The sequence below is a fragment of the Passer montanus genome, unplaced genomic scaffold (genome assembly GCF_014805655.1).
Source record: "Passer montanus isolate IOZ18808 unplaced genomic scaffold, ASM1480565v1 scaffold55, whole genome shotgun sequence".
Classification (NCBI taxonomy): domain Eukaryota; kingdom Metazoa; phylum Chordata; class Aves; order Passeriformes; family Passeridae; genus Passer; species Passer montanus.
Window position 1 is genome coordinate 3,047,412 of NW_024370485.1, and position 25,309 is coordinate 3,072,720.

General features: G+C 44.2%; 1 protein-coding gene across 19 annotated transcripts in view; it reads left to right on the forward strand.

Moving 5' to 3' along the window:
* Positions 1 to 25,309, forward strand: part of RBFOX2 (RNA binding fox-1 homolog 2) — a 171,746-nt gene that overhangs the window by 19,194 nt on the left and 127,243 nt on the right. For all 19 annotated transcript variants that reach the window (XR_005629388.1, XR_005629389.1, XR_005629387.1 and 16 more), the window contains exon 2: positions 16,796 to 16,846. Coding sequence is in view for 5 of the 19 variants with exons in the window: in XM_039725392.1 (XP_039581326.1) it covers positions 16,796 to 16,846 (51 nt within the window). In the remaining 14 variants the exon portion in view is untranslated. The remainder of the gene's footprint in view (positions 1 to 16,795; positions 16,847 to 25,309) is intronic.

A 25,309-nucleotide genomic window follows, 5' to 3' on the forward strand; every position in this document is an offset into this window, starting at 1 on the left:
GTGTTGAGTTGTAATAATTGTCTGTTCTCAGTCTGCATAGAGTAGATGAAAACTGTCCCCAGTGTTTCTGTGTGCTCCAGGTCATCATTAGACTTGGCCTGACATAGACTGACCAGCGCAGAGGATTTTTTCCAAAAGCTGTTTCCTCTGCTGTAGGATGCAGTGTTGTAAGCCTATTGCTTTGAAGGTTAACCTTTTTCATATCCCCAACACTTGTCTATTGTCTTGCCTTATCCCTCTTTTCCCTCCCTGCAGCTTTTCCTATTTCTGATAGACCAGTCTAACACAAACATTTTCAGGGACAGAGCAGTGGCTGCAAGAGAATAGCCTTCAACCTCTTGTGCTTTACGCTTTGGTAGCAGGGCTGATGGAGGGAGAGCACATGACGCCGCCGGTGGCTTTTCCTTCCCGGCGGGACACAGGGAGCTGTGTGTGCGAGGGGAACAAGCCGTGCTGTGTAGTGTGTCGGCGCTCCGCTGCCGCTGGTGGCGAGGCAGGCCGGGCTGCTGCCAGCGTGGCAGAGCTCCGAGCCGGGTGCCCCTGGCTCGCCCAGCCGGGTGCCCCTGGCTCGCCCAGCCGGGTGCCCCTGGCTCGCCCAGCCGGGTGCCCCTGGCTCGCCGCCTTCGGCCTGACCCCGGGCGGGAGCGCGGAGCGGCTCAGGGCGGTGCGAGCGGGCTTCATCTTTCCTCGGCATGGTGCGAGCGAGCGGAGCGCCTGAATTATTCACTCCTCCTCGGCCTGCTGCTGCTATTGAATTCCCGCGCCGAGGCACCCTGCCAGCACCCGCTGATGAATTCAGGGCTGCCCCAGGGCACCCTGTGTGTTCGGGGCTGGAGGGGCGGGGGGCGGCTCGCCCTGGATCTGGGTAGCTGCGGCTCGCTGAGCCTGGCTTGCCCTGAAGCCCTTCCATCCGCAGCGTGGGCGGCGCCGGCCCCTTCGCTGCTCAAAGGGATGTTGGCAGGTCTGCGTGTGTTTTTATCTGTCTCTGCCTCCTAGCCGCGCTGAAGCCTGCCTGGGCTCCCCATCCTGATCTTCTTGTCCCAACTCTCCACGTGCGATATCTGGTATTGTGTCCTATCTGTATTTCATCTTGGTGGAGTGGATTTCTCTGCAAACCACATCCTGATGTTTCACACACCCTTTGAGGTTCTCCTTACTTCTGTATCCTGAGCTTTCAGGGGTGACTGTGCTAGGAAAAAATCATGTTTCACAATTTCTGAGAGGAAATTTTTTTTTAATTGTTCTGATAGAAACCATTTCCCTTTTGTCTATGATGTTACTCTTAGTAATCTGAATAATTATTTTTTTAAACAATTAAAAGATGTCTACTGTTCACATTATCACAACTCATAAAAGCTGTTGAAAACACATTTTATATTTTTGCAAGGAGGTTAACACTTCTCTTATAAAGAACTTTGGGATGTATGTTTGGTACCATCTTCTTTGTGTTGATCCTCTGCTTTGTTCCTCTGTATTTTCTTTTTTAAGCAATTACAGCAGGTGGCTGGTCTTTGGGGAAGCTTCCTTTGACCCCAGTGCTCTCTGGTCCCAGTTGACAGGGGCGGATGGAGTTTCAGGTCCTCCTCCTGGCTGCACAGAGGAGTGTTTTTTCACCTCTAATTGGATCATGTAAATTGGCTCTTTCTTTGTCTGGTCCTCTTTGTCCAAAAATCTCCTTCTGGAAGGATTTTGACCAATAAATCAGCCTTGACAATAGATTGACTTTTCCTTTAGTAATTACACTGATATTTGAAAACGGGTGTAACTGATGAGTGAAATAGGTGTCATAATCAGAATTGTGTCCAATAATATTCCTCAAAAGCTGATTTCTGTAGTAGAGGCAATATGTAAGTGGTGGTGGAGTACAAAGTAACAAAGGGTTTTGTTTTTTTTTTTAAATCCTGCGCTGTTACAGCCCTCTGGGACTAGTATTTGATAAAGTGCTAAGGGTTCCCCAGGGTCTGACAGATGCTGGAGAAAACAGAACTCCCTTCCAGAGAGAAACCCAGTCCTTTCACGCCTGTGCAAATGCTGGATGCCGGAGTGGTGCACCTTTCTCCTGGGCCATGGAAAGCTTTTCTTGCTGAGTGCTGTCTTCTCAGCGGAAGGTGACTCTTTGGGAGTCACTGGCCGAAGTTTGCAGTGTGTGGTTATGTTGGGCAATGTGGGAGGAACAATGTGCTGTCCTTTTCCCCCCCACTTTGACGCTTATGCCTGGAGCAATGCAGTGTGCTGTTACCTCTGAAGTGGTGGCTACAGTATTGCTTGCTGTGGCTTCTCTGCAGCACAGAGCAGAGTAACTCAATGGAGAAAGAGGAGCAAAACAAGCCCCAGGAAAGCCTAAATCACAAACTGCATGAGCATTGGCTGGCTATTGAATCAAAAAGGCTAGAACCAAGGGAACAAAGGATAAAGTGATCTGCTTTGTCCTTTGTACAGGCAGGAATGGAGAAGAGGTGTACTATTCCCTGTCAATAAAGGAGAGGGAAATGTCTGCAGCAAGCTTCCTCCTATTGCTTTTAGAGTTGGATGGGTGGGAGACATGAAGTTGCAAAGGTGTGAAGCCTTCATGCAGCAACCTGGAGAAAGTCTAGGACTGCGCTTCCTGATTAGCACACTAGACTTGCAAATGTGTTTTTGCTGTGGCAAAAGCATCCAGCCCCTCCAGAAGTAAATACAAAGGGTGGCAGACTGCAACTCATAAATGGTGAGGCCTGCAGGTAGTCAGTTGGGAAGCTGAGCCTGGTTGTAATATGTGGCTTCCAGGATGCAGGAGAGCTGGAATTGCCTGTCCTCAGTGTGGAACTCTATGCTTTTATGTTCTCTTTGTGGAGTAGAGATTATAAGTTTTGGAGTTTCTCATTCATAGCCATTTTGGCTTCAGTAATGGCAGCAGGAGAAACAGAAAACTTTTTATTTCTTCTTTCTTTTTTCTTCCCCCAGGAGTTTTTTGACTGTTTCCTGAAGGGAGCAGATTTTGGTCTTTTTCTCTCATCTTCCTGATCTGATTGAAGAGCAGTGGGGGACAGAATTCAATCTGTGATTTGCATGTGTTCAATCCTTCTGTCCCAGATCTGTACAGTGTCCTTCTGTGTGGCTGATAACAGCTTTCTCATGCAGCACTTACATCTATGTGAAATTACAGTGTCCTTCTTTTTTTTCCTCCTTTTTCTTTCTCTACTGTTTCTTCAAAGCTGCAACTAATCCTCCAGGCACCAGTGCTATCTTTCAACAGACTCTGACTGATGCAATGCTGACTTCTCATGGGATGGGATTTGGGAGGTGCATTTTTTCACCCAGGAGGATTACAAGCTTCATCTTGATACAAACATTTTTACACTACAGGTGGTAGTGTTGGTGCCTCAGGACTTTGTTTTTGGCACTAGGAAGATACACTGCAAATTCAGGAATGCTCCTAGGCGTTCCTTTATGCGTCCGTTTTAGAGCTACAAAATCTCCATTGGTGTTGGTAGTTGCCTAGAAAGTTTAGGCGTCTGTTATGTTTCAGTTTTGGTCAGGTTCATATATAACTATGCATAATATAGGTGTAAAAATACATGTTTTATATACACACAACCTTATCTTCTGTGGTCATCATTTAGGTGCTTTCCTGTAATACATTAAGCAATGTGACTGCTATATGAGATTTGTTTTGTTCTTTCCTCTCCCTGTGAGGAAAAGCAATATATGCTCTTTTAAGATTAGTTTTTGAAGATCTTTTTTTCACATTCTTATTGTGAAAGAAAAGGTATGCATACTTTTAGTATGCCTACTGTGAAGTCTTCTATATGCCTCATCCTACCATCAACATTTTTCCCAGAATGAATGTTCTGTAGTTGGTCTTGTCAAATCTGTGACATCTGTTTGTGGCAGTGGTAGATGGGCCTGTAGCTAAGAGCAGTGCTTTTGCAATGGGAAAACCCGGGGAAAAGGGTATTAGCATTTGTTTTTGTAAGTCTTCTACAATTACTGGTCGGAAAAATAGCTACTAAATGTAGATAGATTTAATTGATGAAAATGTCTTTTCCCTCCTGGATTCTCACAGCTCTGGACATAATTAATGGACCAAGCATGACAGCTTGGTTTTGAATACTCATTGCTACTGTCCTTGGAGCATCACTTTGCTCATGAAAACTCACTTAAGCAGTTCCAGTCTCTAGTAAAGCAGCAGCAGACTCATGTTGCTCCTTGCTTCTGAGGGAGAAAGGAGCAAAGTATGAGCCAACATCACCTGTATCTGCTTAGGCCACAGACTACTGGAGATGTTTTGGCATGAGGAAGGGAAGCCATGAAATGTGATGACATCATGACTTTCTTCTGCTGCTTCAAATGATTGCTTGATGTTTCTGATGATCAGTTCTTCAAGGGAGTAAAAATTCTGAATCCTAAAGCATTGTTTTAGATACTTGCGTAAAACGCTCTGAAATGCATGGAGGTCAAGGACTGGTAGTTTCTAAGGAGGAAAGTTGTCAGCCAAGTTCACATTGCTGCAGCTGGTTTAAGCTGATGGGAAACTGCTTTCATTGAAAGAGAAGTCCTGCCTTCTCCCTGACTCCAGCCATGTGGTCATGCACCCTCTATGTACAGGTGTTAGGGATTACATGGCCTGTAGCGACCACCTTTGTTTGTGAATCTAATCCTTCTCCTTTCGGAGGGATTAGTTTCCAGGAGGATCAGCAAGCTGATCTGACTTGCAGTTTTCTTCTGTGTTCCCTACTGTGCATGCAAGAGGTGAAGTAGGGATGCACCCTTGGGAACAAGAGAGGAAAAAACCAGAGTGATTTACTTTGTACTTTGTTGGTACAGTGATTTTTGAGGTTGGCTTAATCTGGCTCTAAAACCCATATTCTTAAAAGGTTTGTATCACTGTCTAGCTCAAGGGAGTTTGAGGTTTAATCCCTTTATACTTGGGCTGAGCAATGTGCAGAAGGAAGGAGCAAGTAGAACTGAGTTTGTAGGACTGCAACTGTCTAGAGCTTTGACTAAAAATGTTGGCTATATTTACAAAGGAAATAAAACAAAAAAACCCAAATGGTGCTTTGGCAGGGTTTTAAGATTTGACTGGCCCTCTCCTCTGCTATTTGCCACAGTGCCTTAGGTCTGCTCCAGCTCAGAGGTGTGCTACAGTGCCAGTTTCTCTGTACCTAATTTAAGATGTTTGTGTGTTCAGTGGGAGAGTGGCTCCCTTTTTTGTTTCCTTCATCTGAATGTGCTGCATAGGAAGATACACGATGCTGTAATTTCAGGAGCCCAATGCTTTTAGATTTCTTTTGTTCTGCATTTCATCTGTAGGCTCAGGCAAGGAAATGTTACTTCTTAATGCAAAGAAGTCTCCAGGGATTGCACACAGGAGAGAGGTTTTTAGACTAAATTGTGAAGGAAACAAGCTTTAGGTGAATGTGCTGTGACAATCCCTGCCCACACATGCACACTTACAAACCAAGCAGTAATTTCAATTCCATTTTAAAGGTGGGGGAATTGAAATGCTATCACCTTCCTAAAAGCTTTGTGAAAAATGGCGATGGGGTGGGAGAGATGCAGGTAAGTGTGCCACGGAAGGCAAGGCGGTCAGGACTTGTGGATTATGCACTCCATGTGGAGCAGCTGGACAGTTGGACCGGCCACACCGTGGTGTTTGCTCCCTTTGCCCGGAGGGACCATGGCAGGGGACATGGTGAGGGAGGCTGTGGTTATAGCTGCAGGAGGCTGGAATGGGAAACACTCAGGGGGTAGGGGGTACAAATCTGTGAGGAACTAGTTTGGGTTAGTTCCACTGCCTTGTTTATTCCATTGTCTTGCAGGCAGGGAAGGGAGGGGGCTTTGATGCTTTTGTGTGGTGCTGGCAGGAATGTGCAACCCGGGGGTTTTGAGACCTCCTGGAGGGGGGCGTGGGTCTTTTTCCAGTGGCTTCAGACTATCCATAAAGACAATAGGGTGGAACTGAGGCTCTGTGAGGAGTTTGTATGCTGTTCCTGAGGACTTCCTGGGCTTTAACTAAACCTAAAGCTCATAAAAAGAGACAAATGCATTGGAGGCATGTAGGATGCTGCAGGGAAGAACTGTATCTGTCTCCTGCCTGCTTGACAGACACAGATCTTGAAGTCTCCCAGGCTCCTGGAGAGTAGTGGCCTGGGGCTTTATTACTGCAGTCACCACAAAGATCTCTGGCACCTTTCTTGACCTTTCACAGGCCCAATTTCTTCCTATGAGCTCGTGCTGTTTAATCACAATCTTATTTTTGTTGTTGATGGCTGTATTTACACACAGAATGAATAAGAATATCCAATACCTGAGACTGCTGGAAGTATCTAACTTCATTTTTCCATTAATACATAAAATTCTTGTCCCTTCTGGGCAGAATACAAGCAGCAGCATCTATTCCCTTATCAGCAGGGCTAGCATTCCCATCTGGACCAAACTGAAGAATTCAGACCACTTGCAGATACCTCTCTGGTTAATTTTGCTCTCCATAGTAGCATGGTCTTTCCTAGAAAAGCCTTCAGAGAGGTTTGCCTTGCTTCCCTGCAATGAAATGGAAACAGTAACTTACTGCAGATATCTGGTTTGGTCTCTTTATCAGGTGGATGGTGTTTTGTTTTGTATCTTTCTCTCTTTCTTTCTGTCTTTCCTCTCTCCCAACTTTTTGTTCCTTTTTCTTAAAATTTTGAAACAAAGCATGTACTTAGACTTAAATCTGTTCCAGAGAGGATGTGTTCCTCCTGTGTGAGGAGATCCTTTGATAAGTGTTCCTTTTCTCATTGTTTTAACAGTGTTCTAGCTGTGACCATTGCGTGCACGGGAATGCTTCATCCCTCCTGCATAAGTTATTTGCCTAGCTTGGGACATCAGCTGTAGCCTGCCATCCTCTGCAGTTTGTCTAGGCTGGGTATTTTTGGTAGTTTAGGCAGGATTTCTCTTCTTTCATATGCTTTGCAGTAGGGAGATGTGAGCACAGCTACCATGCAGGTAACTCAGGGCAATCATGTTTAGCAAGAGCTTTGCATGGGCATTGAGGAGGTTTGTACAACATGAGTGGATTCCAAGAAGTCTTTGGTTAATGGCTTAGAAAACCTGTTATTTTAAGAGTTTCTTTTTTTTTAATTATTATTTTTATAAATTGCACTCTGGTTACAGAGAGCTTTGGCATGTGACCACATCTCATTCCACCTGTCTGTGGCCCATAAGAAGGTGGCAGTCAGCTACAGGGTGGATGTAAAAAAAAAGGCAAAGGTGTGTTTTCTGTAGTGGAATAACATTGTGTTATAGCAGGAATCACTCCTTACTTTTCATGTGGAATTGCTTAATTGGGATGTTGAAAGGTTAGCTTTGATTTTGTTTTGATACTTCTCTACATTTTTGTAGGCAAATGTATAGTGCTCTGGTGTCTAATTAGAAGGGAAACCCTGAAAAATACTGATGTGTGTGGGAGAGATGAATAAAGGTAAAGCAAAGAGGGAAGGGTAAAAAGCAGGCTTTATTTCTTCATGGAGATAGGAACCCTTGCAAGGGGAGTAACCCTCTAATAAACTGTTACATGAGGATTTATTCTGGTAAAATTCAACAGTCATGACCTCTGCTTTTCCCTTTTAAAATACTAGTGAATGGCACTTCGGAGACAGACACCCTCTTTGTCTTCAGAACATGTGCTGAGGCACAAAGAGGTTGTTCCCTTATCAGAAGGAGCCTGTCAGGGGTTGAAATGGCTGGATCAGTCTCTGGTGCCCTTCTGATCCTTGGTACCTCTGAGGCAGCAGGGGAGCCATCACCATGATGATGTGCTTTGCATCATGGTCCTTCTGTCCTCTTAAGAACAGAATTAGATCTTTTGTGTGTGTCTGGAATATTTGTCTCTGCTGGAGTGGGTTCTCTCAAGTCCATGTGCTGATTTATGGCAGAGAAATGGGAGATACCCTGAATTCCAGCTCCTGGAATCCCTGAATGTGCACAGCTCCCATTTGGGGATATTCTAGCTGTGGAATGACTTGCTGTCCCTTCTCCCCCCAAGTTGATCATATTTGCTGCAATTAGTGCCCTGGATACTCTTTGGGATGCACTTTGGGGTGTCCCTTGTAAGCAGAGGGAGCTGCCATGCTGTGCAAGTTGCTCTTGCAGCAGCACGAGAGGGGGTTCATTCCCTTTTAGAGGTGCCCTTTTGTTCCCTGCTGTTGCAGGGAGAGGAGCTTTCCAGGAGGGGGATGAAAAGGCCAGACTTAATGGTCTTAAGAGTGGATTTACTATTTTTTTTTCTATTTTGTGAAGGAAGGCCTGGGAGTTGTTGCTCTCTAACTGTTTCCAGATGGTGCTGCTGGAACACAAAGATTTCTAGTGTGTTTGGGATGGTGGCTCTGAGACCCCCAGCCCCCCAGCGCTTCCTGTGCAGCTCCACAATCCCGCAGGCTTAATCAGAAACAGTCCTGCCTGCTGAGGCAGGCTGCCCCAAGCTCTCTGCGTTCGCCCTCCTCCAGGCTTTTTAACCCCTTGCCATTAGAGATCCAGCTCATCAGCCTGCCCACCTCACTTCTCTCCTTTCTCAAGCTGGTTGTGGCACTTGCAGTGTTCCAGAGATGAAACTGCATTTGGCTAGACTACTTGAGCAATTTATATCTTTGGGGAAAGGGAAGATGGTTTGTAATGTGGACCTGGGAAAATAATTTCTGTAGCTATGTAGGGCAGCTTATGCAATCAGGCCAGTGTGTCCAGGGCACAGAAAATTGCACCTATTTGCCTGCAGCACTTAGTATACAGTATGATTTTGTCAGAGTCGTGTGCTGTTGAGCCTCTATCTCTTTTTTGTGCCAATTTCCCTTGGAGCAAGCCAGATTTAATTTTATATCACAGCCTCTTCACACCCAGCTGACAAATTAGCTTCAGCTTTTTTCTTCTGAAGGTAATATGACAACTATAATTTCATTTGCAAAGTAGGAGTACTCTTGTTTCTTTTTAGCCTTTGAGCAACAGCCTGTGAACATTGTAAAATCAGCCAAAAAGCTTGTGATCAACTGACTTCCCTTCTGGATCCATGGTGTCATCTCCCTTGTCCTGTTCTGTCCTGTATTCTCCATCCTGTTTTTTTAGAAAACAGAACAGTGAACCGTTTACTAAGGCAAAACTCTGTAGTCCTCTTCACCTTGTGAAAGCTTGTTGTCATCATGTTCAAGCAAGCCAGATTTTCATGCCATGAGCATGTTGCCCTGTAATGAGTTGGCTTAGTGTAAATTATGTGTGAAATGCTTCCTCAGCCCCATGTAACAGTTATGGCATCCAAAGGTGCTCCCAGTGCTGGATTTTAGAGCTTTGTTATGAGCCTTGTCCTCTTTCTGTTGAGTAAGAGCATAAATGAAGATGAACTGCCATTTAAAAATGCTTCTGCGTAGTATAAGAGGAGGGAAATCAATATTTTGTGCTATTGACTTCTGTGCATGCAGAGTGTCCTTGTATTTGCTGGATCACAGACGTCACACAGTGCACAGTATTCCCAGGGGCTTTAACTTGCACTGGCTCTATTGTTGCCACTGTAGGTCATGGACCAGCAGAGTCAGACTGTATTTTCTTCATGCCTGGAACAGTATGAGGGTGCTACCATATGTAGTCCAAAGCAAGTGTATGTTTTGCACATTTAAATTACACTAAATTAATGAAATCTCATCTCTCTGCAATTATATTTGAGTAGCTGAAAACATCCGTTGGCTGATCTGGAAAATGGAAAACCTGGCTGGAGGAAAAGCTGCTTCTGATCAGAGAGCTGCCTCCATTATTTAGGAAAAAAAGTCAGGGAAGAATCAGCATTTTTATAAAGCATATGTGTAAAGTACTTCAGTTTTAGCTGTGGAAGTGCTTTTTGTGTATGAAAATCCCCTTTCTCTGCAGCATTAGACTTCTGTACTGTAACTCCATATGGACACTGTCAGTGTAAACCCTGAGTATGCATTTGTAAACTTGTTGCATCATGAACATTTTAACAGACCTGAAAATATTTAAACTTTTCTGTGTGCTTCGGTCAGGTGTGTATTTGTCTGTATTCCATTCTGCAGCCTCTGCTACACCAATCAGTTATTCTTCCTGTTGTATAAATATGATTTCCCAGAAAAGAAGTGCCAGGAGATTGGAGTTAAGAAAATACTTACTTCAAAATACAGAAAATTGCACTGACACGTTTGGGTGGCATCACTGGGGGCTCTATTCAATGGAGGTACAGCCATCCCCAAATTGCCCTGTTCTGTCTGACCACTTCGTGGGCTTCCCTAGCCAACTGCTCCAGACTATTCAAACTCTGGTCAGGGCAGGAGACTATTTTTTATTAATCTGACATCACTTTCCTTTCTTGTCTTTACTGTGTCACTGGGCTTCCCGCCCAGGGAGCCTCTGGCAGGCCTGGCCTCCCTCCAGCTGGGCTCCGCCGGGGTCCTGCCCCTTCCCGATGGCCGCGCAGGAGAGCTGTGGTCCCACAGTGTGCTGTGGGCTCCGTGGGTACCGTGTCCCTGCTGCAGAGCTGGTGTCCAGCTTTGTGGAGCTGGGAGGCTGGAGTGGACCCCCAGGAAAGGGACCCCCTTGTGCTGTGGGGCTGGAGTGGCTGAGAGGCTGCAGGTGGGAGCTGCATTCCCTGGAGCCCTCGGAGGCACCAGGAACATGGCAGCACGGGAGCTCTCCTGCCCCATCCCACTGGCTCTGCAGAAAGCACGGTATTTTTAGGATATGGGGAGGCCTGGAGCAGGGTGGGGGGGGCCTAGGCCGGAGGCTGCTGTCGCTGCAGCAACAGGGCCAGAATTCCAGGAAGGAAGAGGGGCCGGATGAGCCTCTGTCCTGGCCTCTCTACTGGGCTGCAGAGCGGGGAGCTCAGGGGCACTTCTCTTCTCTCATGGGCACGGCTGCTGGCATCGGGTCCCCTCAGCCAGAGCCTGCGCTGGCAGCTGCACCCCTGCTTTTCCCTCCCTCAAGAAGTGGCCTCAGCCATTGCGGTGGGTGTCGGAAGCCAGGGCTGTGCTAGCCAGCATTCTTCCCAGCCATCGAGGGCAGCTGTGCACTGTGTATTTGTGGTGGCTTTTATCAAAATCTCAAGTTTGTAGTTCCCAAATTCTCTTAAAAAAAGCGGGGGTGTAGGGGGGTGGATGGGTGAAAAGTAAAATGTAAGTCCTGCTACTCGCATCCAGCAAATTGTATAGGTTGTTGATGTCAGGGCACTAACAAGGAAGCAAATAAATGGAAGGTCTTTGCTAGATGACGTCTGCACATGTGGAAAACAGCCAAAGCCATGAAGCAAGTTTAATTGAAAGTGAAGACAGCTGAAGGGAAGCGTCCCATACTATAGACACAGTTATTGGTGCTGCACAGTGATTAGCAAGAACTGTATATCAAATTAGGATAAGTATTGAGGGAGAAGGGTGACATTAAGATCCATTTAAAAACCGCTTAGTTCAGTTTTTCATTAATAATTGGTAATTCACCCTTACTTTCCCCATTAATTTTATCCAAAGACAGTTTGGGGTAGGAGACAGCACACACAATTGAGGAGGCAGACTGGATGCATCAGATAGACTTGGACAAAGAAATGGTTATTTCCTTTTTGTTTATATGCAATAATTTGTGCAAGTAAGGATCTGGTAAAGAATTGCTTATTTTCTTAGCAACTGGTAATAAGATCAAAGCATTTACAGTTGTAGCAGAGCTCTGCCACAGTTAAATACTAAAAAGCCTTTTTCAAGACAATCCACCCACCCAGCACAGGGTTTCTGTCTTTCCTGCATGCAAGAAGTAAAACAAAAAAGATGGTGAAACCACTGGGCTGTGAGGAAAAGCGCTGGGATTTCTGTCTGGCTCATGATCTTTACTTTTTTGCAACTGTCACTTTCAGATTAATAGTTTCGTAGCCAGTGTTTTCAGCCTTTTTTTTTTCCCTTACTGTGAACATCTTATTCACTGTGCTCTGAGAAAGTGGCTTCTGTTTGTCTAGTACAAGTCTGATAAATGTGTAGCTTGTGCTATCTCATCACTTCAAAAATCCCATTTCGCTTTCCGGAGGAACAAGTAATTTCTTGTTGCCTTTTTTTCTCTGCTCTGTGTAGTCTGAGGGTTTCTGGCTTTCTGGTGCAGGGACTCTCCCTTCTTGCTTCTTTCCAAGCTACCAGGTTGCTGCACCACCCGGAGCTCTTGGGGGCAGCCAGAGCAGAGACAGACGAGCTGTTCCTCTGAGTTTCCCTGCTGCTGTTCGGAACCCAGCAGGTGGTTATGGAACTTGAAAGGACTGCATTAACCTCACTCCACTTATCCTGGCGTTGTCAGAAAGCAGGAATGCTGCAGATCCAGGGAAGAGATTGCTTGGTCATGTTTCTGAGATTATCTTTGCAATGGAATGGACTCAGCACTGCAAGCTGAAGCTTGGATTCAGCAGGAATTGATTTCCTGGCTGGGAGAAGTGTGGATGAACTTGCTAAGATAATGGTTCCTATGAGCAAAGTTGTAATCTGCAGACTTTAGGTTTCATTCAGCTATCAGGAAAGAGTAGCTGATCAGGCCTCAGTGATTGTTTCATCTGGCAAAATGACAAGTTGTGATGTGGAATTGATTCATTCTGGGGCCAGGTTAGTCCAAAAATAGGATTATTGCATTTTTAAGCTAAAATTTAGTTTTAATTTTAAGAAAAGGCTAGAAGGATTTTCAGACCTTCCGTTAGGTGTTAGGGTTGTGATATTTTCCTTAGAGGAATGACTTTATTCCAGTCCTTTGAGGCCTTTCATAAGTTAGTGCCACCTGCAGAGATGATCACTTCTTAATGGCATTTTTGTTGATTGGCAGTTCCTTATGTTTTTAAGATGTGTCTAATTCAGCAGCTCTTAGAATTTGTTGATTTGAGAGGTATCAAAACTCCCAAAAACTCCAAAGCCTGGCTGTTCTGCTCATGCAGGAGGATCTACTTGGAACTTCAGGCATCTGCAAATGGCTGTGCTGAGTTTATCTTCTGACCTGAGGTAGTACCTGTGACTTGCAGTTTGTGGCAGACCTTACTATTGCAAGTGCCAATGGAAAAGGTCTTGTGTTAGCAAGGCTGGGAAATGAAAGAATGGGAAAACTTTGAAATATATGGGTGGTAAAGACTTAGTGGATTTGACTGAGTTGTGACTTTTATCCTGTCAAATCTACTTGGCCTGCACAGAGGCTGTCGCTAGGGTACAGCCACAGTGGTCACACACCCTGTGGAAGTGTGGAAGCCCATGTGTGAGATCATCCATATGGTTTGAATAAAATCCCAATACGTGTTGCAGAAAGCTGATTTCTGGTATTAGCTTCCAGTTTTATTCTCTCTACTCTAAAGCAAATTGCAAGTGCCTGAGAAATGCCTTTCAGCGGTAAACAGAGTAATGAAACATCCCAGTGGCAGTTTGATTTGATTTTGCAGGCTAGTGCTACCTAACTCAATTTCTTTATGAATGTCTGGTTGCATGTTGGCATCAAAAGAGAATGTAATTGGCAGGAGGGAGCTGTGCGAAAGAGATGGAGTTATCTGGGGATTCCCTCTCCCATCAGGCTGCTGCCAGAAGGCAGAGTCCCTCTGTGTTTGTGGTGGGTACTTATCTGTGTCAAACCTTCCCTCTCCCTTTTCCACTTCCATTTTGTGAGATTGGTTTTGTTCATGTGCAGTCAGAGGAGGAGATTGAGCTGTATCCCCAGCCTCTGCTGCCTTAGATTGCCTACTGGCAGGGGTTTTCTGTCTGGATGGTGCTGGACTGTGCTGTTCCAGTTGCAGGAGTTTAACGCTTTCACTTCTTGCTCTGTTTAGTTTTCAACAAAAGCAAACTCCGTATGGAATAATCATGCAGCAGGCCCCAGATTCACCATTAGTGACCTGTAAAATTGGCAGCACTGGAGATTATTGGCAGGAGACGGTTTCCCTAGGCGCTTCCTGCCTTCTCTTGGAGAGTTAAGTTCAATTAGAGCAATGATACGCACAGCAGGGATTTTGCAAAGAGTCCAGTACTTGGTGGTAGCATTGCTGTATGAAAGGCAAAGAGATATCTTTGGCCTTTTTGTGACCTTAGTGCTCCAGCTGCTGCCCTCTTTCTAACCTCTGCTATCTCAGAACTCTCACTAATGTAACGCTCTTTCACCTCTTCTTTTACCTCCTGATGCAACCATGTCCTTCAGACATTACTAGTCTGCATTCTGTGAGGTTTGTCCTCCAAAAAACAAAGTAGAGATTGTGGGATGTGGGGCATTTTCCCTTCCATTCAATTTTTCTTGTTTCTTTCTGGCTTCTTAGGTATTGTGGACTGTCCTCAGATCTCGGTAATCATCTTTCTCTTCACATTTTTGTGATTCGCTTCTACTTTCGAAACTGTTCTGTTTTTAGCTGTGGTTTCTTGGCATCCAGGTTCTGTGATTTCAGGAAATCCCACAAAGTTCAGTTCTGTCTCTTTTTCTGCCACAGCCTTGTGATGGGAGTCCCTCTTTATTGGTCCCTTATGTGAAGAGCATAATCCTGAAAATAACAATAGTATTTTTCTTTCTTTATTATAACTTTCAGCTTGCATTCACTGCCCATATCTTTAGTATCCGTAAGGGCAACTTGTCCATTAATTCATTATTCTCTGTGTAGAAATCTTTCTGGTTTTCAGGGTATTGAGAGAGACTTGTACAGGAACTTGTCTGAGATACTGGCCTTGCAGGTGTGTATATAAGTACTGTTAAAAGCATGCCTGGAATAATCTTTGAAGAGGAAGACTATTCTCCTGATACAAGGTGGATGTTTATGGTATTTAGACATACGTTGGTAAACTGTAGTTTGTGGGATAAACAATCACAGTGCTTATAAGGTGTACTTACATTGGGGGAGAAAATGACTAACTGTACATTTCCATCGTGGTGTTTGCTCTTACTTAAGTTCGTAGTTAAAACCCAAAAGCTTTGAGTGGTGTGTAGTTGATGGTCTCCATTTGCTTCTTCAACATCTGTGTTTTTCCTTCTGTTTCTGAATAGTTTGTGGAGTTTTGTGCTTAACCTGCATTCTGGCTGCTAGTATTTGAGAAGAATGTACTCACACAGTGGCCAGCCTAATTAATTACTGTTAATCCCCAAAAATTGGCCGCTAAAAGTTTTGTTGTCCTTGAAGCTTTCATACTGTGCATGCTACTGTAGCATGAGAGCATGAGGAGAGGGTGATTGCTTCCTGGCAGGCTTCCACAGAGAATCCCCTGGGCAGGCTTGAGGTAAAGAGGAAGAGAAGGAGGATGGATACAAACTTTAAATAGCATTGCTAGTCTCTGCACTGAAATAATAGCACCTTGCTTGTCAGCAAGAGCTGTGTTAAATTGCATTTTGTGCAAACTGAAATTGTGCCAGTGGCCACATGCCCTGTGTAGGGTAGTGGACCTCTCTCTGGTAGGAGCTGGCCTTTCACTCAAATGTCCCAGCACAAAAGCTAAAACATCTCAACAAAACCTCTTTCCTGACAGTGATTGTACATCCCAGTTTCAGCAAGAGTTGTGTTAAATTGTGTTTTGTGCAAACTGTGGAATTGTGCCAGTGGCCACATGCCCTGTGTCGGGTAGTAGACCTCTCTCTGGCCTTTCACTCGAATGTCCCAGCACAAAAGCTAAAACATCTCAACAAAACCTCTTTCCTGACAGTGATTGTACATCCCAGTCAGCTTCATGCCCAAAATGTATTTGCTTTTGACAATTTGAGATTGTTTTGCTGTGTTTTGTCAGGGCCTCTCTCTCCCTCCTCTCATTCCCCAAGAGCTGCTGGAGAAAGTGCAGGGCTGACTTAACAAGTTCCTCCTCACAAGTCATAACAGGAGGTAGACTTAGAAAGTGATTGAGGAGGGTGTCTGTTTCCTTTCCTCTTTCTCCTTCTCCTAGCATTCTGCTGGGAGTTGCTTGTGAATGCACAGGGGTACTAGGGTGCAACTGATGCAGACTTTGTCTAGTTTAGTTTATCCTCTGCTCAAACAGAAAGATGCATGCCTGAGGCATGTGAGTGCCCTTTCCCCATTCCAAAGAGGATGTGTTGGAGGGAGAGGAACAAAAAATAAATTTAGAAACAGAAATTAACATTTAGGAAGTATTGTGTTATCTTAATCCCCACTGCACTACTAAAATAGAGATGGGTCTGGGGATTTCATAGAGAAATTCCAGAAGTGTTGGAGGTTCATATATTCTGGAAGAGAGGATGATGGAACTGCCAATTTGTGACCAAATGTGTAAGCTCAATGTCCCTTCTGGGCTGAAGAAATAAGGCCTAGAGGATTGATTTGCTGTTGGGAGTGTTGAGATATTGCACAGGCTTACTGGAGTGTTTGAAGTTACATTTACTACTTTTTAAGTTGATACTAAACTATTAATATTGTTTTGAAAAGGAAAAAAAAATGACACATTTATAGCTAATGTTTAGGGAAACATTTTTTCTCACCAAGACTGGGCAAGGTGCATAATAGCTTCTGCAATTTTATGGTCTGTTTTGTTCAGTTTTCATCATAGTAAATGTGTTTGCATATCAAAATTATTTTGAAAAGCACCAAAATTATACGTAACTGATCTTACATAGGGTAGAGTAGGATTAGTTTATGCTTATTTTATGGCTTTGATTTTTTTTTTTCTTCTACACAATTTGGCATATGCAGTTGATAATAAATTTTAGGTGTATTGGCTTACACGGAAAAAAGGAAGTTGGCAGAATACTTTAGCTCATTCTTCCCCCATTTCATGCAGATTCTTGTCTTTAGCTATGTTAAGACAGGCCTGTATTTCCTTCATTTCTATTCCTTGTAACTCTTATATTCACTCTTTGTTTTCTTGTCTTGCAGAACGAGCCTCTGACTTCAGGTTATCATGGCTATCCAGCAAGAGACAATCAAGTAAGTGTCTGATTGCAGTAAATGTGTGTGCCCGTGCTTCTCTGTACATTTAGGGGTGTTTGTCTTGACAGTTTCCTGGCTGTCATGTTATGGGGTGGAAATAGTTTTGTTCTATTGTGGATTGTTTGTGGAGACGTGTGATTAATTGACTGGGTTTTTGTGGCTTCCAGCAGTATGTGGCAAGGTGCCTGGTAAGGGGTTAAATATCATCCACATTACCAACAGCTCAGGAAATTCTTGATTCTTAAAAATGTCACAGCTTAGAATCAGTGTCCTAAGCTCCCACTGTATCTCCTCAGTGTTAATGAATATAGATGTTCAGTGCCAGTACATGCTTGGCCCTGTTTTATACTTATTGCTGTAATTCTGGCATCTGGGGAGCAAAACAACACTGAGTTTTTGTGAGAGTCTGCTTTGCTGGTGGAGTAGGGAATGACACGTCCTGTTGGGCTGTTTCTAATATCTGTGAACTTGTCTTGCATTCCTTTCAAGTCCTGCAGGGCCCCTGCCCCTTGCTCTTATTCAGGATGCGTTCCTACAGCAGTAAAAATTACACTGTTCAGTGCACTGCATCAGTAAGCATTCTCTTGCCTCCTGACAGAAGACAGAGAAATCCCAGTTGATGAATTTGCAAGATGGAAGGAGGAGATGCTTTGGAACAAATGAAATTTAATGGTTGTAAGATACAACTGTCACACATTAAATCTCCCTTCTTAGAATGAAGTTTTTTTTCAGTGTTCTGCAGTGCTACTGCAAAGCAGAGTATGAACCAGTGTAGCAGGAAATTAATATGCACAGAAAATCAATAATGCAGCACATTTCAGTAATGAGCAAATAACAAAACCAAAATCAAATTCTTTAATACTCTCAGGTACTGCTATATAAAGAAAGCGATTTTCATCATCTCTTGATGAGGTCTGGGTATATGTAATAACAGCTTAATGGGAGATGTTTTTATGAAGGAAGTGCAGCATAGTGCAGCCTCAGCAACTGAAGAGCTTAAATCTTTGGTGCTTGGTATGTGAGTACGAGTTTATAGGAGGAAATTATTCAGAATGTCTTCTGGGATATATTAAACTGCTAACTAGCACAAATAAATACTACACAGTGGGATGCTGTGAGAGTTGTGTTCCTACTCTGTCCAGGCTAAGTGAGGTAAGCTCGGCTGCAAGGCAGAGCCAGTCAGATCCTTAAAGTGGTTCATGTCTGCTTTTGGCTTTCCCATTCTGGTAGCACCTTCCCTGCCTTATTTTGGTGCTTCACTTCACCTACCCATTTAGGGATGTTTTGATACCTACCAGTACATCCCACTTCACAGGGTTCCTCTTTCTTATCCCATAAGAACTCTTCTGATTTGAGCATCCAGAGCTGCTGTTGCTGGCAGGCTGCTAGATCAGCATAGATGGGCATGGGAAGCTGTACTACAGCCAGGATGTGAAATGAGAATTACAGCTTGGGCAGCCCTGGGGAGCTCTGTGTGGGTGAGCACAGGGAGTAATGAATGTTAGCAAGTGTGTGTATGTATTTCAGATGGCAGATAGCTTTATGGAATTTTCTTGGAGGGCAAATAGCTGCAGTTTAACTTGTGTGTTTTCATTTAGCAAATGCTTGTAAAAATATTTTTTGGCCATTTTTTGTTTGTTTTGTTTTTTCTTCCTTCTTTCTACAATATTTTGATCTTTAGTATGTATTTGTTCTTCTGTCTTGCTTGTGTCCCTGAAGCAGCTTAAATTCAGATCTGGTTTTCACTAATGAGGTTTCAAGGCTTTTAGCTAATCTGATTGCAAGCCTCTAACTTGATAGCAGCAGAAAAAGAAGTCTTCTGTTGCCACAGGCTGGGGCTGGTGTGGGAGATCAGCAATGGCTGATCCATCACCTGCTTTTTTGCACTGGGAAAGGAGGAAGTGATGTGGGAATATAGGCAGGGGTCCTCACCCTGTAACAAAGTAATTATGAGATACAGGAGCAATTGTGTTGAATTTCCTCAAATTAGCAGCTGGAGTTGAGTTGGTATGGGTAAGACAGTGTATTGTGTTCTTCCCCATTGCACTTCTTTACTGTAAGTACTTGTACTGTGTTTTTTTTCCCCGACTGATTTCTTAAGGAGAAGTAACAAAGCAGACCTTATTTTTAGGGCTTTTTATCCTGTGACCACAGTGGTCAAATTCTGCCCTTTCTTTCACTATGTAGCATCCTACTCCTCCTTCATTTGTTTGAATGCCTTTTTCGTTCTCTCAGGCTCCGAATGCTGTTAATTGCTGGCTGCAAACCTTTCACTGTGCTGTTTTTACACCCTCTAGTGGTTAAATCTTACCCAGATGTTCCAGATTATTGGCGTTTTTATTCCTGCCACTGGAAATGTGTGATTGGTTTGAGTCCTCACTTTGGCTATTTGGGAATGCTTAGGTCTCCAAAACTGAGTTTATTTAGTATCCTTTCCCACATATTTAAGTTTTCTGTTGTCACCACGCGTGGGCAGCAGTACTGAAACAAATGAGATGGGGTTCATACATTGAGGCTTTCTCTCAGAATTTTGGTGTTGTGTGATTGCTTTATGATAACCCAAAGCTCTGGGTGGTTGTGCGGCCTCCTTGTTCCTCCTCTGCCCTACCAGAGTGCCAGCTTGCTGGACTTTTTGTGGTCATAGGACCTGGGGAGCATGTGTGCTAAATCATTATTGTACAAATTTGCCTAAAAATATGCCTTCTGTTGTCAAAGTGTTGCACTACTGGATCTATGTTACAGTCCTGTAAGGAGTTGGAGAGCTCTCTGAGATTGTTCTCAGAATTCAAGGTTTCCTCTGTGGCTGCCTAATGGCAATTCAGCAATGGCAGGATGCCTTTCCTTTTCCCAGAGCTAGGCTGGTGGCAGGGACAAAGCTTGTGGTAAAGGGAAAATGACAGAACATTTGTGTAACATTGCTAACTGAGATGAGAACCCGGTCTTCTGGTAGGGAGAGCTTATTCCCTGGGGACTGTTCAGGTTTTCAGCCCTCTGTTAGGTCTGCCAACAAAATGGTATTTCTTTTTTTGTAATGCAAGTGCCTGCCTAAAATGCAGTGAACCAAGACTTCTTTGCTTCATTTCCCAAGCTGTGACAAACAGCTCTGAGGTACTTTGAGTTGGTCTCAACATGGAAAATAACTGGTACAGCTATACTGATACAGCTTTTACATACAGACAAACTCATCAGGAATACATATTCTTTTTCCAGAGGGCTGTTGCATGCTGACTGTGCCAGCTCATTTTGTATATAGCCAAGGCCTATATTATATTGCTCTAGTGCTTTTCATGTCCAAGCGTATTAGACATGATATCTGAGATTTGTTAGAGTGCCGAATACTGGCACTTCCGTGGCAGAATTTGGCAGCTGCACAGAATAATTTTGTTCCCCAACAGGAAGCAAAATGAGCTAGAACACCTTGTTTAGCTGCCACTAAAGGCAAGAGAGGAGGAGAGGGAGTTTATGGAAGCAGGAGGTAATTGCAACACACCAGAACTGGGTCAGGATGTTAGAGCTATTATACCTCTTCTGTTATGGAAAGTGATCCTCAGCTATCACAACGGGTTAGGATATTGGTTTGAAGCCTCTTTTAAAAGCTTGTACTTCCCTAAGTACAATTCTTAAATCAAACTGAGCCATTGGCTTGGTGCTCATGTGGTGGAAACATTGTTACCTATCACAAGTGACATTTCCTTCAACAGCTTAATTTCAGTGGCTGGTTTTCCATCTGAGCACTTGCTAGGCATGACCTGTTGTTCTCCTGTATGTAGATGAGGCTGCAGCCCAAGGTAGTGGGTGCCTATGGCAACTGCTAGCAACAGCTTTATCAGTATCCTCTCAGTTTGGAGTTCAAGCTTAAGGTGAAATGCTGTTAAATCCTCTCCAATTGTCAGCCTTTTCCCCTGAGCCTTCACTCCCTTGCTGCATTGGAATATCTGACGGGGCATCGCAGGCTCCAGGCGGATATGTGCGCTGCCTTCCCTGGGCCACAGGCTGGTAGGGGAAACTGAACAGCAGTGGTGGCAGCCTGTGAGAACAGGAAGCCTCCCTGTTGCTTTTTTCCCTCCTGTTTGTTTTCTTTGCCTAGTCCCTTCTGATGTGGGGAGTTTGGCAAGGAAGACCTTCATCCTGAGATGTGAAGGGTGTGTGAGAGCTCTCATGGGGAGGCAGGACAGCAGGTCACTGGGCTTCCTGTTGGAGCTGGCTCCACAGAGGCACTGCTGCTCATTGGCCATCTCCTGGCAGCAAACAGCAGGGATCTCCACACAGAGTTCAGAGGGGAAACCTGTCCTCTCTCATCTGTGTGCTCTGAGACTTCTTCACCTATCTTCTCCTCTTCCATTATGTGGGTGAATTTGGGAATATTGCCACAACTTGATTAGCAGCTAAGTGGCCCAGCATTGATTAGGATATCCACGCAAAAACATCTCTTGATTTTGTACCAGCAGACTTGAGATGCTCTTGCCATGAAGCAAACTAAAATGTCATCCTGGAGGAAGATGGTTTGGTCAACTTGTTCGTTTTCACTTGTACCATGATAGCACCAACCACAGTCTCTCTAGTGCCCTGCTTGGTCGTTTTTGTAACAAAGACTCCCTGTCTCAAAGTTCAAATCTAAGTAGTCTTCCTGAAAAGTTTTTAGTTTTTAATTCATTTTTCTCCTAGTAACTGACTGTGAAAATAAACTCTCCAGTGTGTATGTTATGTGGCTCTGTAACCCATGAGGTGGTGGCAGTGGAAGTGTAAAGTTATTCAGGAGCTAGAAAGGAGCATGGTTTGTGTGGGTTTGGGTTGTTTGTTGCTTAAACTCTTTGTTTGAAAAGTGTGGTTAATACAAATTATTAAACTTGAGGGCAGACGGAGGTTCTAAAGAGGCACAAATAAAGTTTTAACACCTTACTCTCAGTAAATAGCCAGGACAAAGATCAGGAAACTTCTGAAATCCTCCATATAAAATGGAGGATACTAGGCTTGGTGTTCCTGGTATTTTTGAGGAGTCCCTCTTGGCTTCAAATCAATCAACCCGAAATCTGGGATGGGACCAAGCTAATGAGGGAAAACTGCTCTAAGACTTTCCTTATGTTTAAAATTAGGTGGATTTGGATAAGTCTGCCAAATCTGCTGCATCCTGGCTCCTACAGCCCTTCTTCAGGCAAGCAATGAAATGTTTCTACACTGTACTAGACAGAATTGAAGGGATATTCTATTACTGACTTACCTGCAGTGTCCCATAGGAAATAATGAGCTTCATTTCAGAGAATGTAGTCTGGGCAAAAATGTTCAATGTATTCAGGAGGTGAGAAGCATCTGTGAGGTGGCTGCACACAAAGGGGTTCAAGAGTGTGTAGTGGGAGAACTGCTGGGATGTTACTGCATCATGAAGTTATAAAGAGTTTGGGCCAGTTCAGATGTGCTTATGGAAAGCCATTTAACACTGCAGGAGGGAAGGAACTTGAGAAGTCCTTTACCAGATTGCATCCCATACTACTTAAAACTCACAGTGCATTCAAAAGGTACAAACGTGTTGAGAGAATGAAGAAAGTCAAGTTAAAACAATGTAAATTGTGGTACGTGAGAAGGAAGATAGAGAACAGAATGTTTAGCTAAAAACTGAAGGAGGAGTTGGTTACAGATTGAAGTTTAAACAATTAAAGATGAGTTGGAAAAGCAAGATCCACTGAGACTAATCTGGTGATGCATCTCTCCTGAATCCAGAACTGTCTTGGCCAGACACTTGCTAGATCACTTGAAGCATGAAGAAGTGGTTCCTTGTTTTCTCAAGCCCAGACTATATCCCTAAAATGCTGCAGGAAAGATACAATAAGTGCGATTTAAAAAGCTGTAAGACACAAACCACCAAATAGCTTAGCTTGTTATAAATCTTTCTGAAATTACACTCTGAACCATGTCTCTGTGCTTATATTAGCCACATTCCCCCAAATCTCTCCTTCCCTTTGTTTAGCAGATTTCCTAGCATCAAACACTTTAAATAATACAGGAAGCCTGATGTCTTGCAGTTGACATGAGTCTTTGCAAATAGATCGCTCTGGCTGGATATTTATTCCCCTCTTCCCTCATGTCTGCTGCCTTTCTAATCTCTGAACACAAGGCACAGAATCCTTTCCTTACAGAGCCCTGAATACTTCCAGAAACATATCCAGCGAACTCCATGCCAGTGCATGCCTTTCTCATAATCAATAACAAAAGATAATAAGTAACCACGTGGAAAAAAGTTGTAAGAGAAGAAATAGTTAAGGAGTGCACCTAATTCAGATACATGGGAAGACTTCCTCGAAGTGAGCTCCTTAAGACCTATAAACAGCTTCTCAAGGGAAGTAACAAATACCTTGCTGATGAATAGCCCAGCCAGAGCTCTGGGGTTATAAGGCGTTGGCAGGAAATGGGCTTGGATGATGTAATTCGAATTCCTTTCATGTTTGGGTCCTCTGATTCAAGCAATTTCTCATCTCTACTTAAGGGTTAAAGCGAGGGGATGTGAGTCATCCTTGGGAGAGTACCAGGAGACCACTTTTTCTCCTGTGGTGACCATATGAGTGTTATTCCATGTCTTATCTTGGAGAGTCCCAAGCCCCTCAGTTCCTTTGGCAAAAGGGACAGCATCTTGTTTAGATTTTCCCTTCTGAATGATTACGCCAGAGTGTGGCATGTGTGTTAGAAGTAGACTGCATCAGTTGTAGGACTAAAACCAAATGGTGCAGAGAAAATGGCCTGTTGATAGCTATGATATCCTATTGAGGGCATGAAAGCAGCTATTCCGGGTCAGACAGAAGGTCTCTGCCTTTGACAGTGTCTAATAGCAGGTACTTAAAAGAGAGGGAGCAGCGCCAAGATTCGGGGATACTTCCCCTCTGCTGTGCTCTTGAAGCAATCCTGTGGCTTTGGGATTTCCTGGCTATAGATTTTTATTCTTTTTTAAAGTCACCTGTGATAGATTTTTTTCTTTATTGAATTTCTCTAAATGCTTTCGGAGCCTGTCTAAACCTTCGGCATCCACAGCATCCTGTGGCAACAACTCCCTACTTTAGGTGTTTTTTATGGGGGAAAAGTTCTTCCGTATGTGACTAACTTAAAACTGAGGTGGTTTTAAAGCTCTTGGGTGAGGGGCACTTGGGGTCCTTAGGATACATATCTATAGAAATATCTGTCTATCATCTATCTGTATCTATATATGTAGATATAGATAGATATACATTTTTTTTAACCCCCTGAATAATACCTGTGCAGCTGTTATTTCTGGGTATCCAAAGGTGCCGCAGCGCGTTGCTGACGGACAGCCCGTGCCCTTGGGCGTCCCGGCGTTTGGCCCGGGCTGCCCCGCACACGGGGCTCGGCCTCTGGCCCCGCAAGGGACTGACTGAGGGATGATTCCTCATAGGTGTTTCTGGAGCGGCTCTTCTGGGCGAGGGAAGCTGTGTTGAGAGGGATAGGGAGAGGGCAGCCCCTTCCTTCACGTGTGCTGTGCCGGCGTTTGGTTCGGTGAAGAATCGCCGTGGAAAAGGTTTCCATAAAAGCCTTTGATGTGTGAGCAGAGGCAGATCCAGGAGGAGTGCTCATAATAGACTTGATTTAGAGGGGAGCCTAAGCAGGCGCTCTCTGGGCTTTCCTGGCTTGAGCAGGCTCCTGGCCCCAGCTGGGTTCTTGCAGAGCGAGGGGTGCTGCCCAGCGCCGCTGCTGCTGCTGCTGCTGCTCAGAGGGCACTGTGGGAGATGGGCTCCCCCTTTGGGCACGCAGAGCCTGTGCTGCATGGTGGGTTTTCTCCAGTGGGCATTCTGCACATCGTGAACTCTTGCAGCTTTCAAGTGAATGAAGAGCGTGTGTGTGAATAAATATTATTCTTGCATCTTAAATTTTTTTTAAAGGTGGATAGAGATCCCAAGAAATTCAATTGGTCAGTGCAGTTACAGAATGTGAAAAGATGCTGAAACAGATCAGATGCTTATGGTCAGATCCTTTACTAAAGGAAATTAAGCCAACAGCAGACATACATTGCTAATTTTTAAGGGCTAATCATGTCAGATCAATTTAGTTTTTTCGTTTGACATGGCAGCAGGCCTGGCAGACACAGAAAGCTACTGGCTTTGGACATAGTCCCACATGACCTTTACATAAACTAGACAAATGAAAGGTGAAATTAAGAAGGGGCTGAACGCCTCATTGGAAAACCGTATGTGGAGCAATTATATCATGCTTTTCTGTGTGTGTGTGTCTGATCTGGAGTCTTAACATGGTCTGGCTTGGCTGCTCTGCTGTTCTCCAGTGCTCATCAAAATTGAGGGTAATAAAACAGTGACTGAACATATGTGTGTGCAGGGGCTGGTAGCCTTTGGAAGGTAGGATTAGAAGTTGGAAAGATCACAGTAAATTCCAGAAATACCCTGAAATCCAACAATGTGAAATTAAACAAAACCAAGCTGTATTAACAAAAGGAACTGTATATGC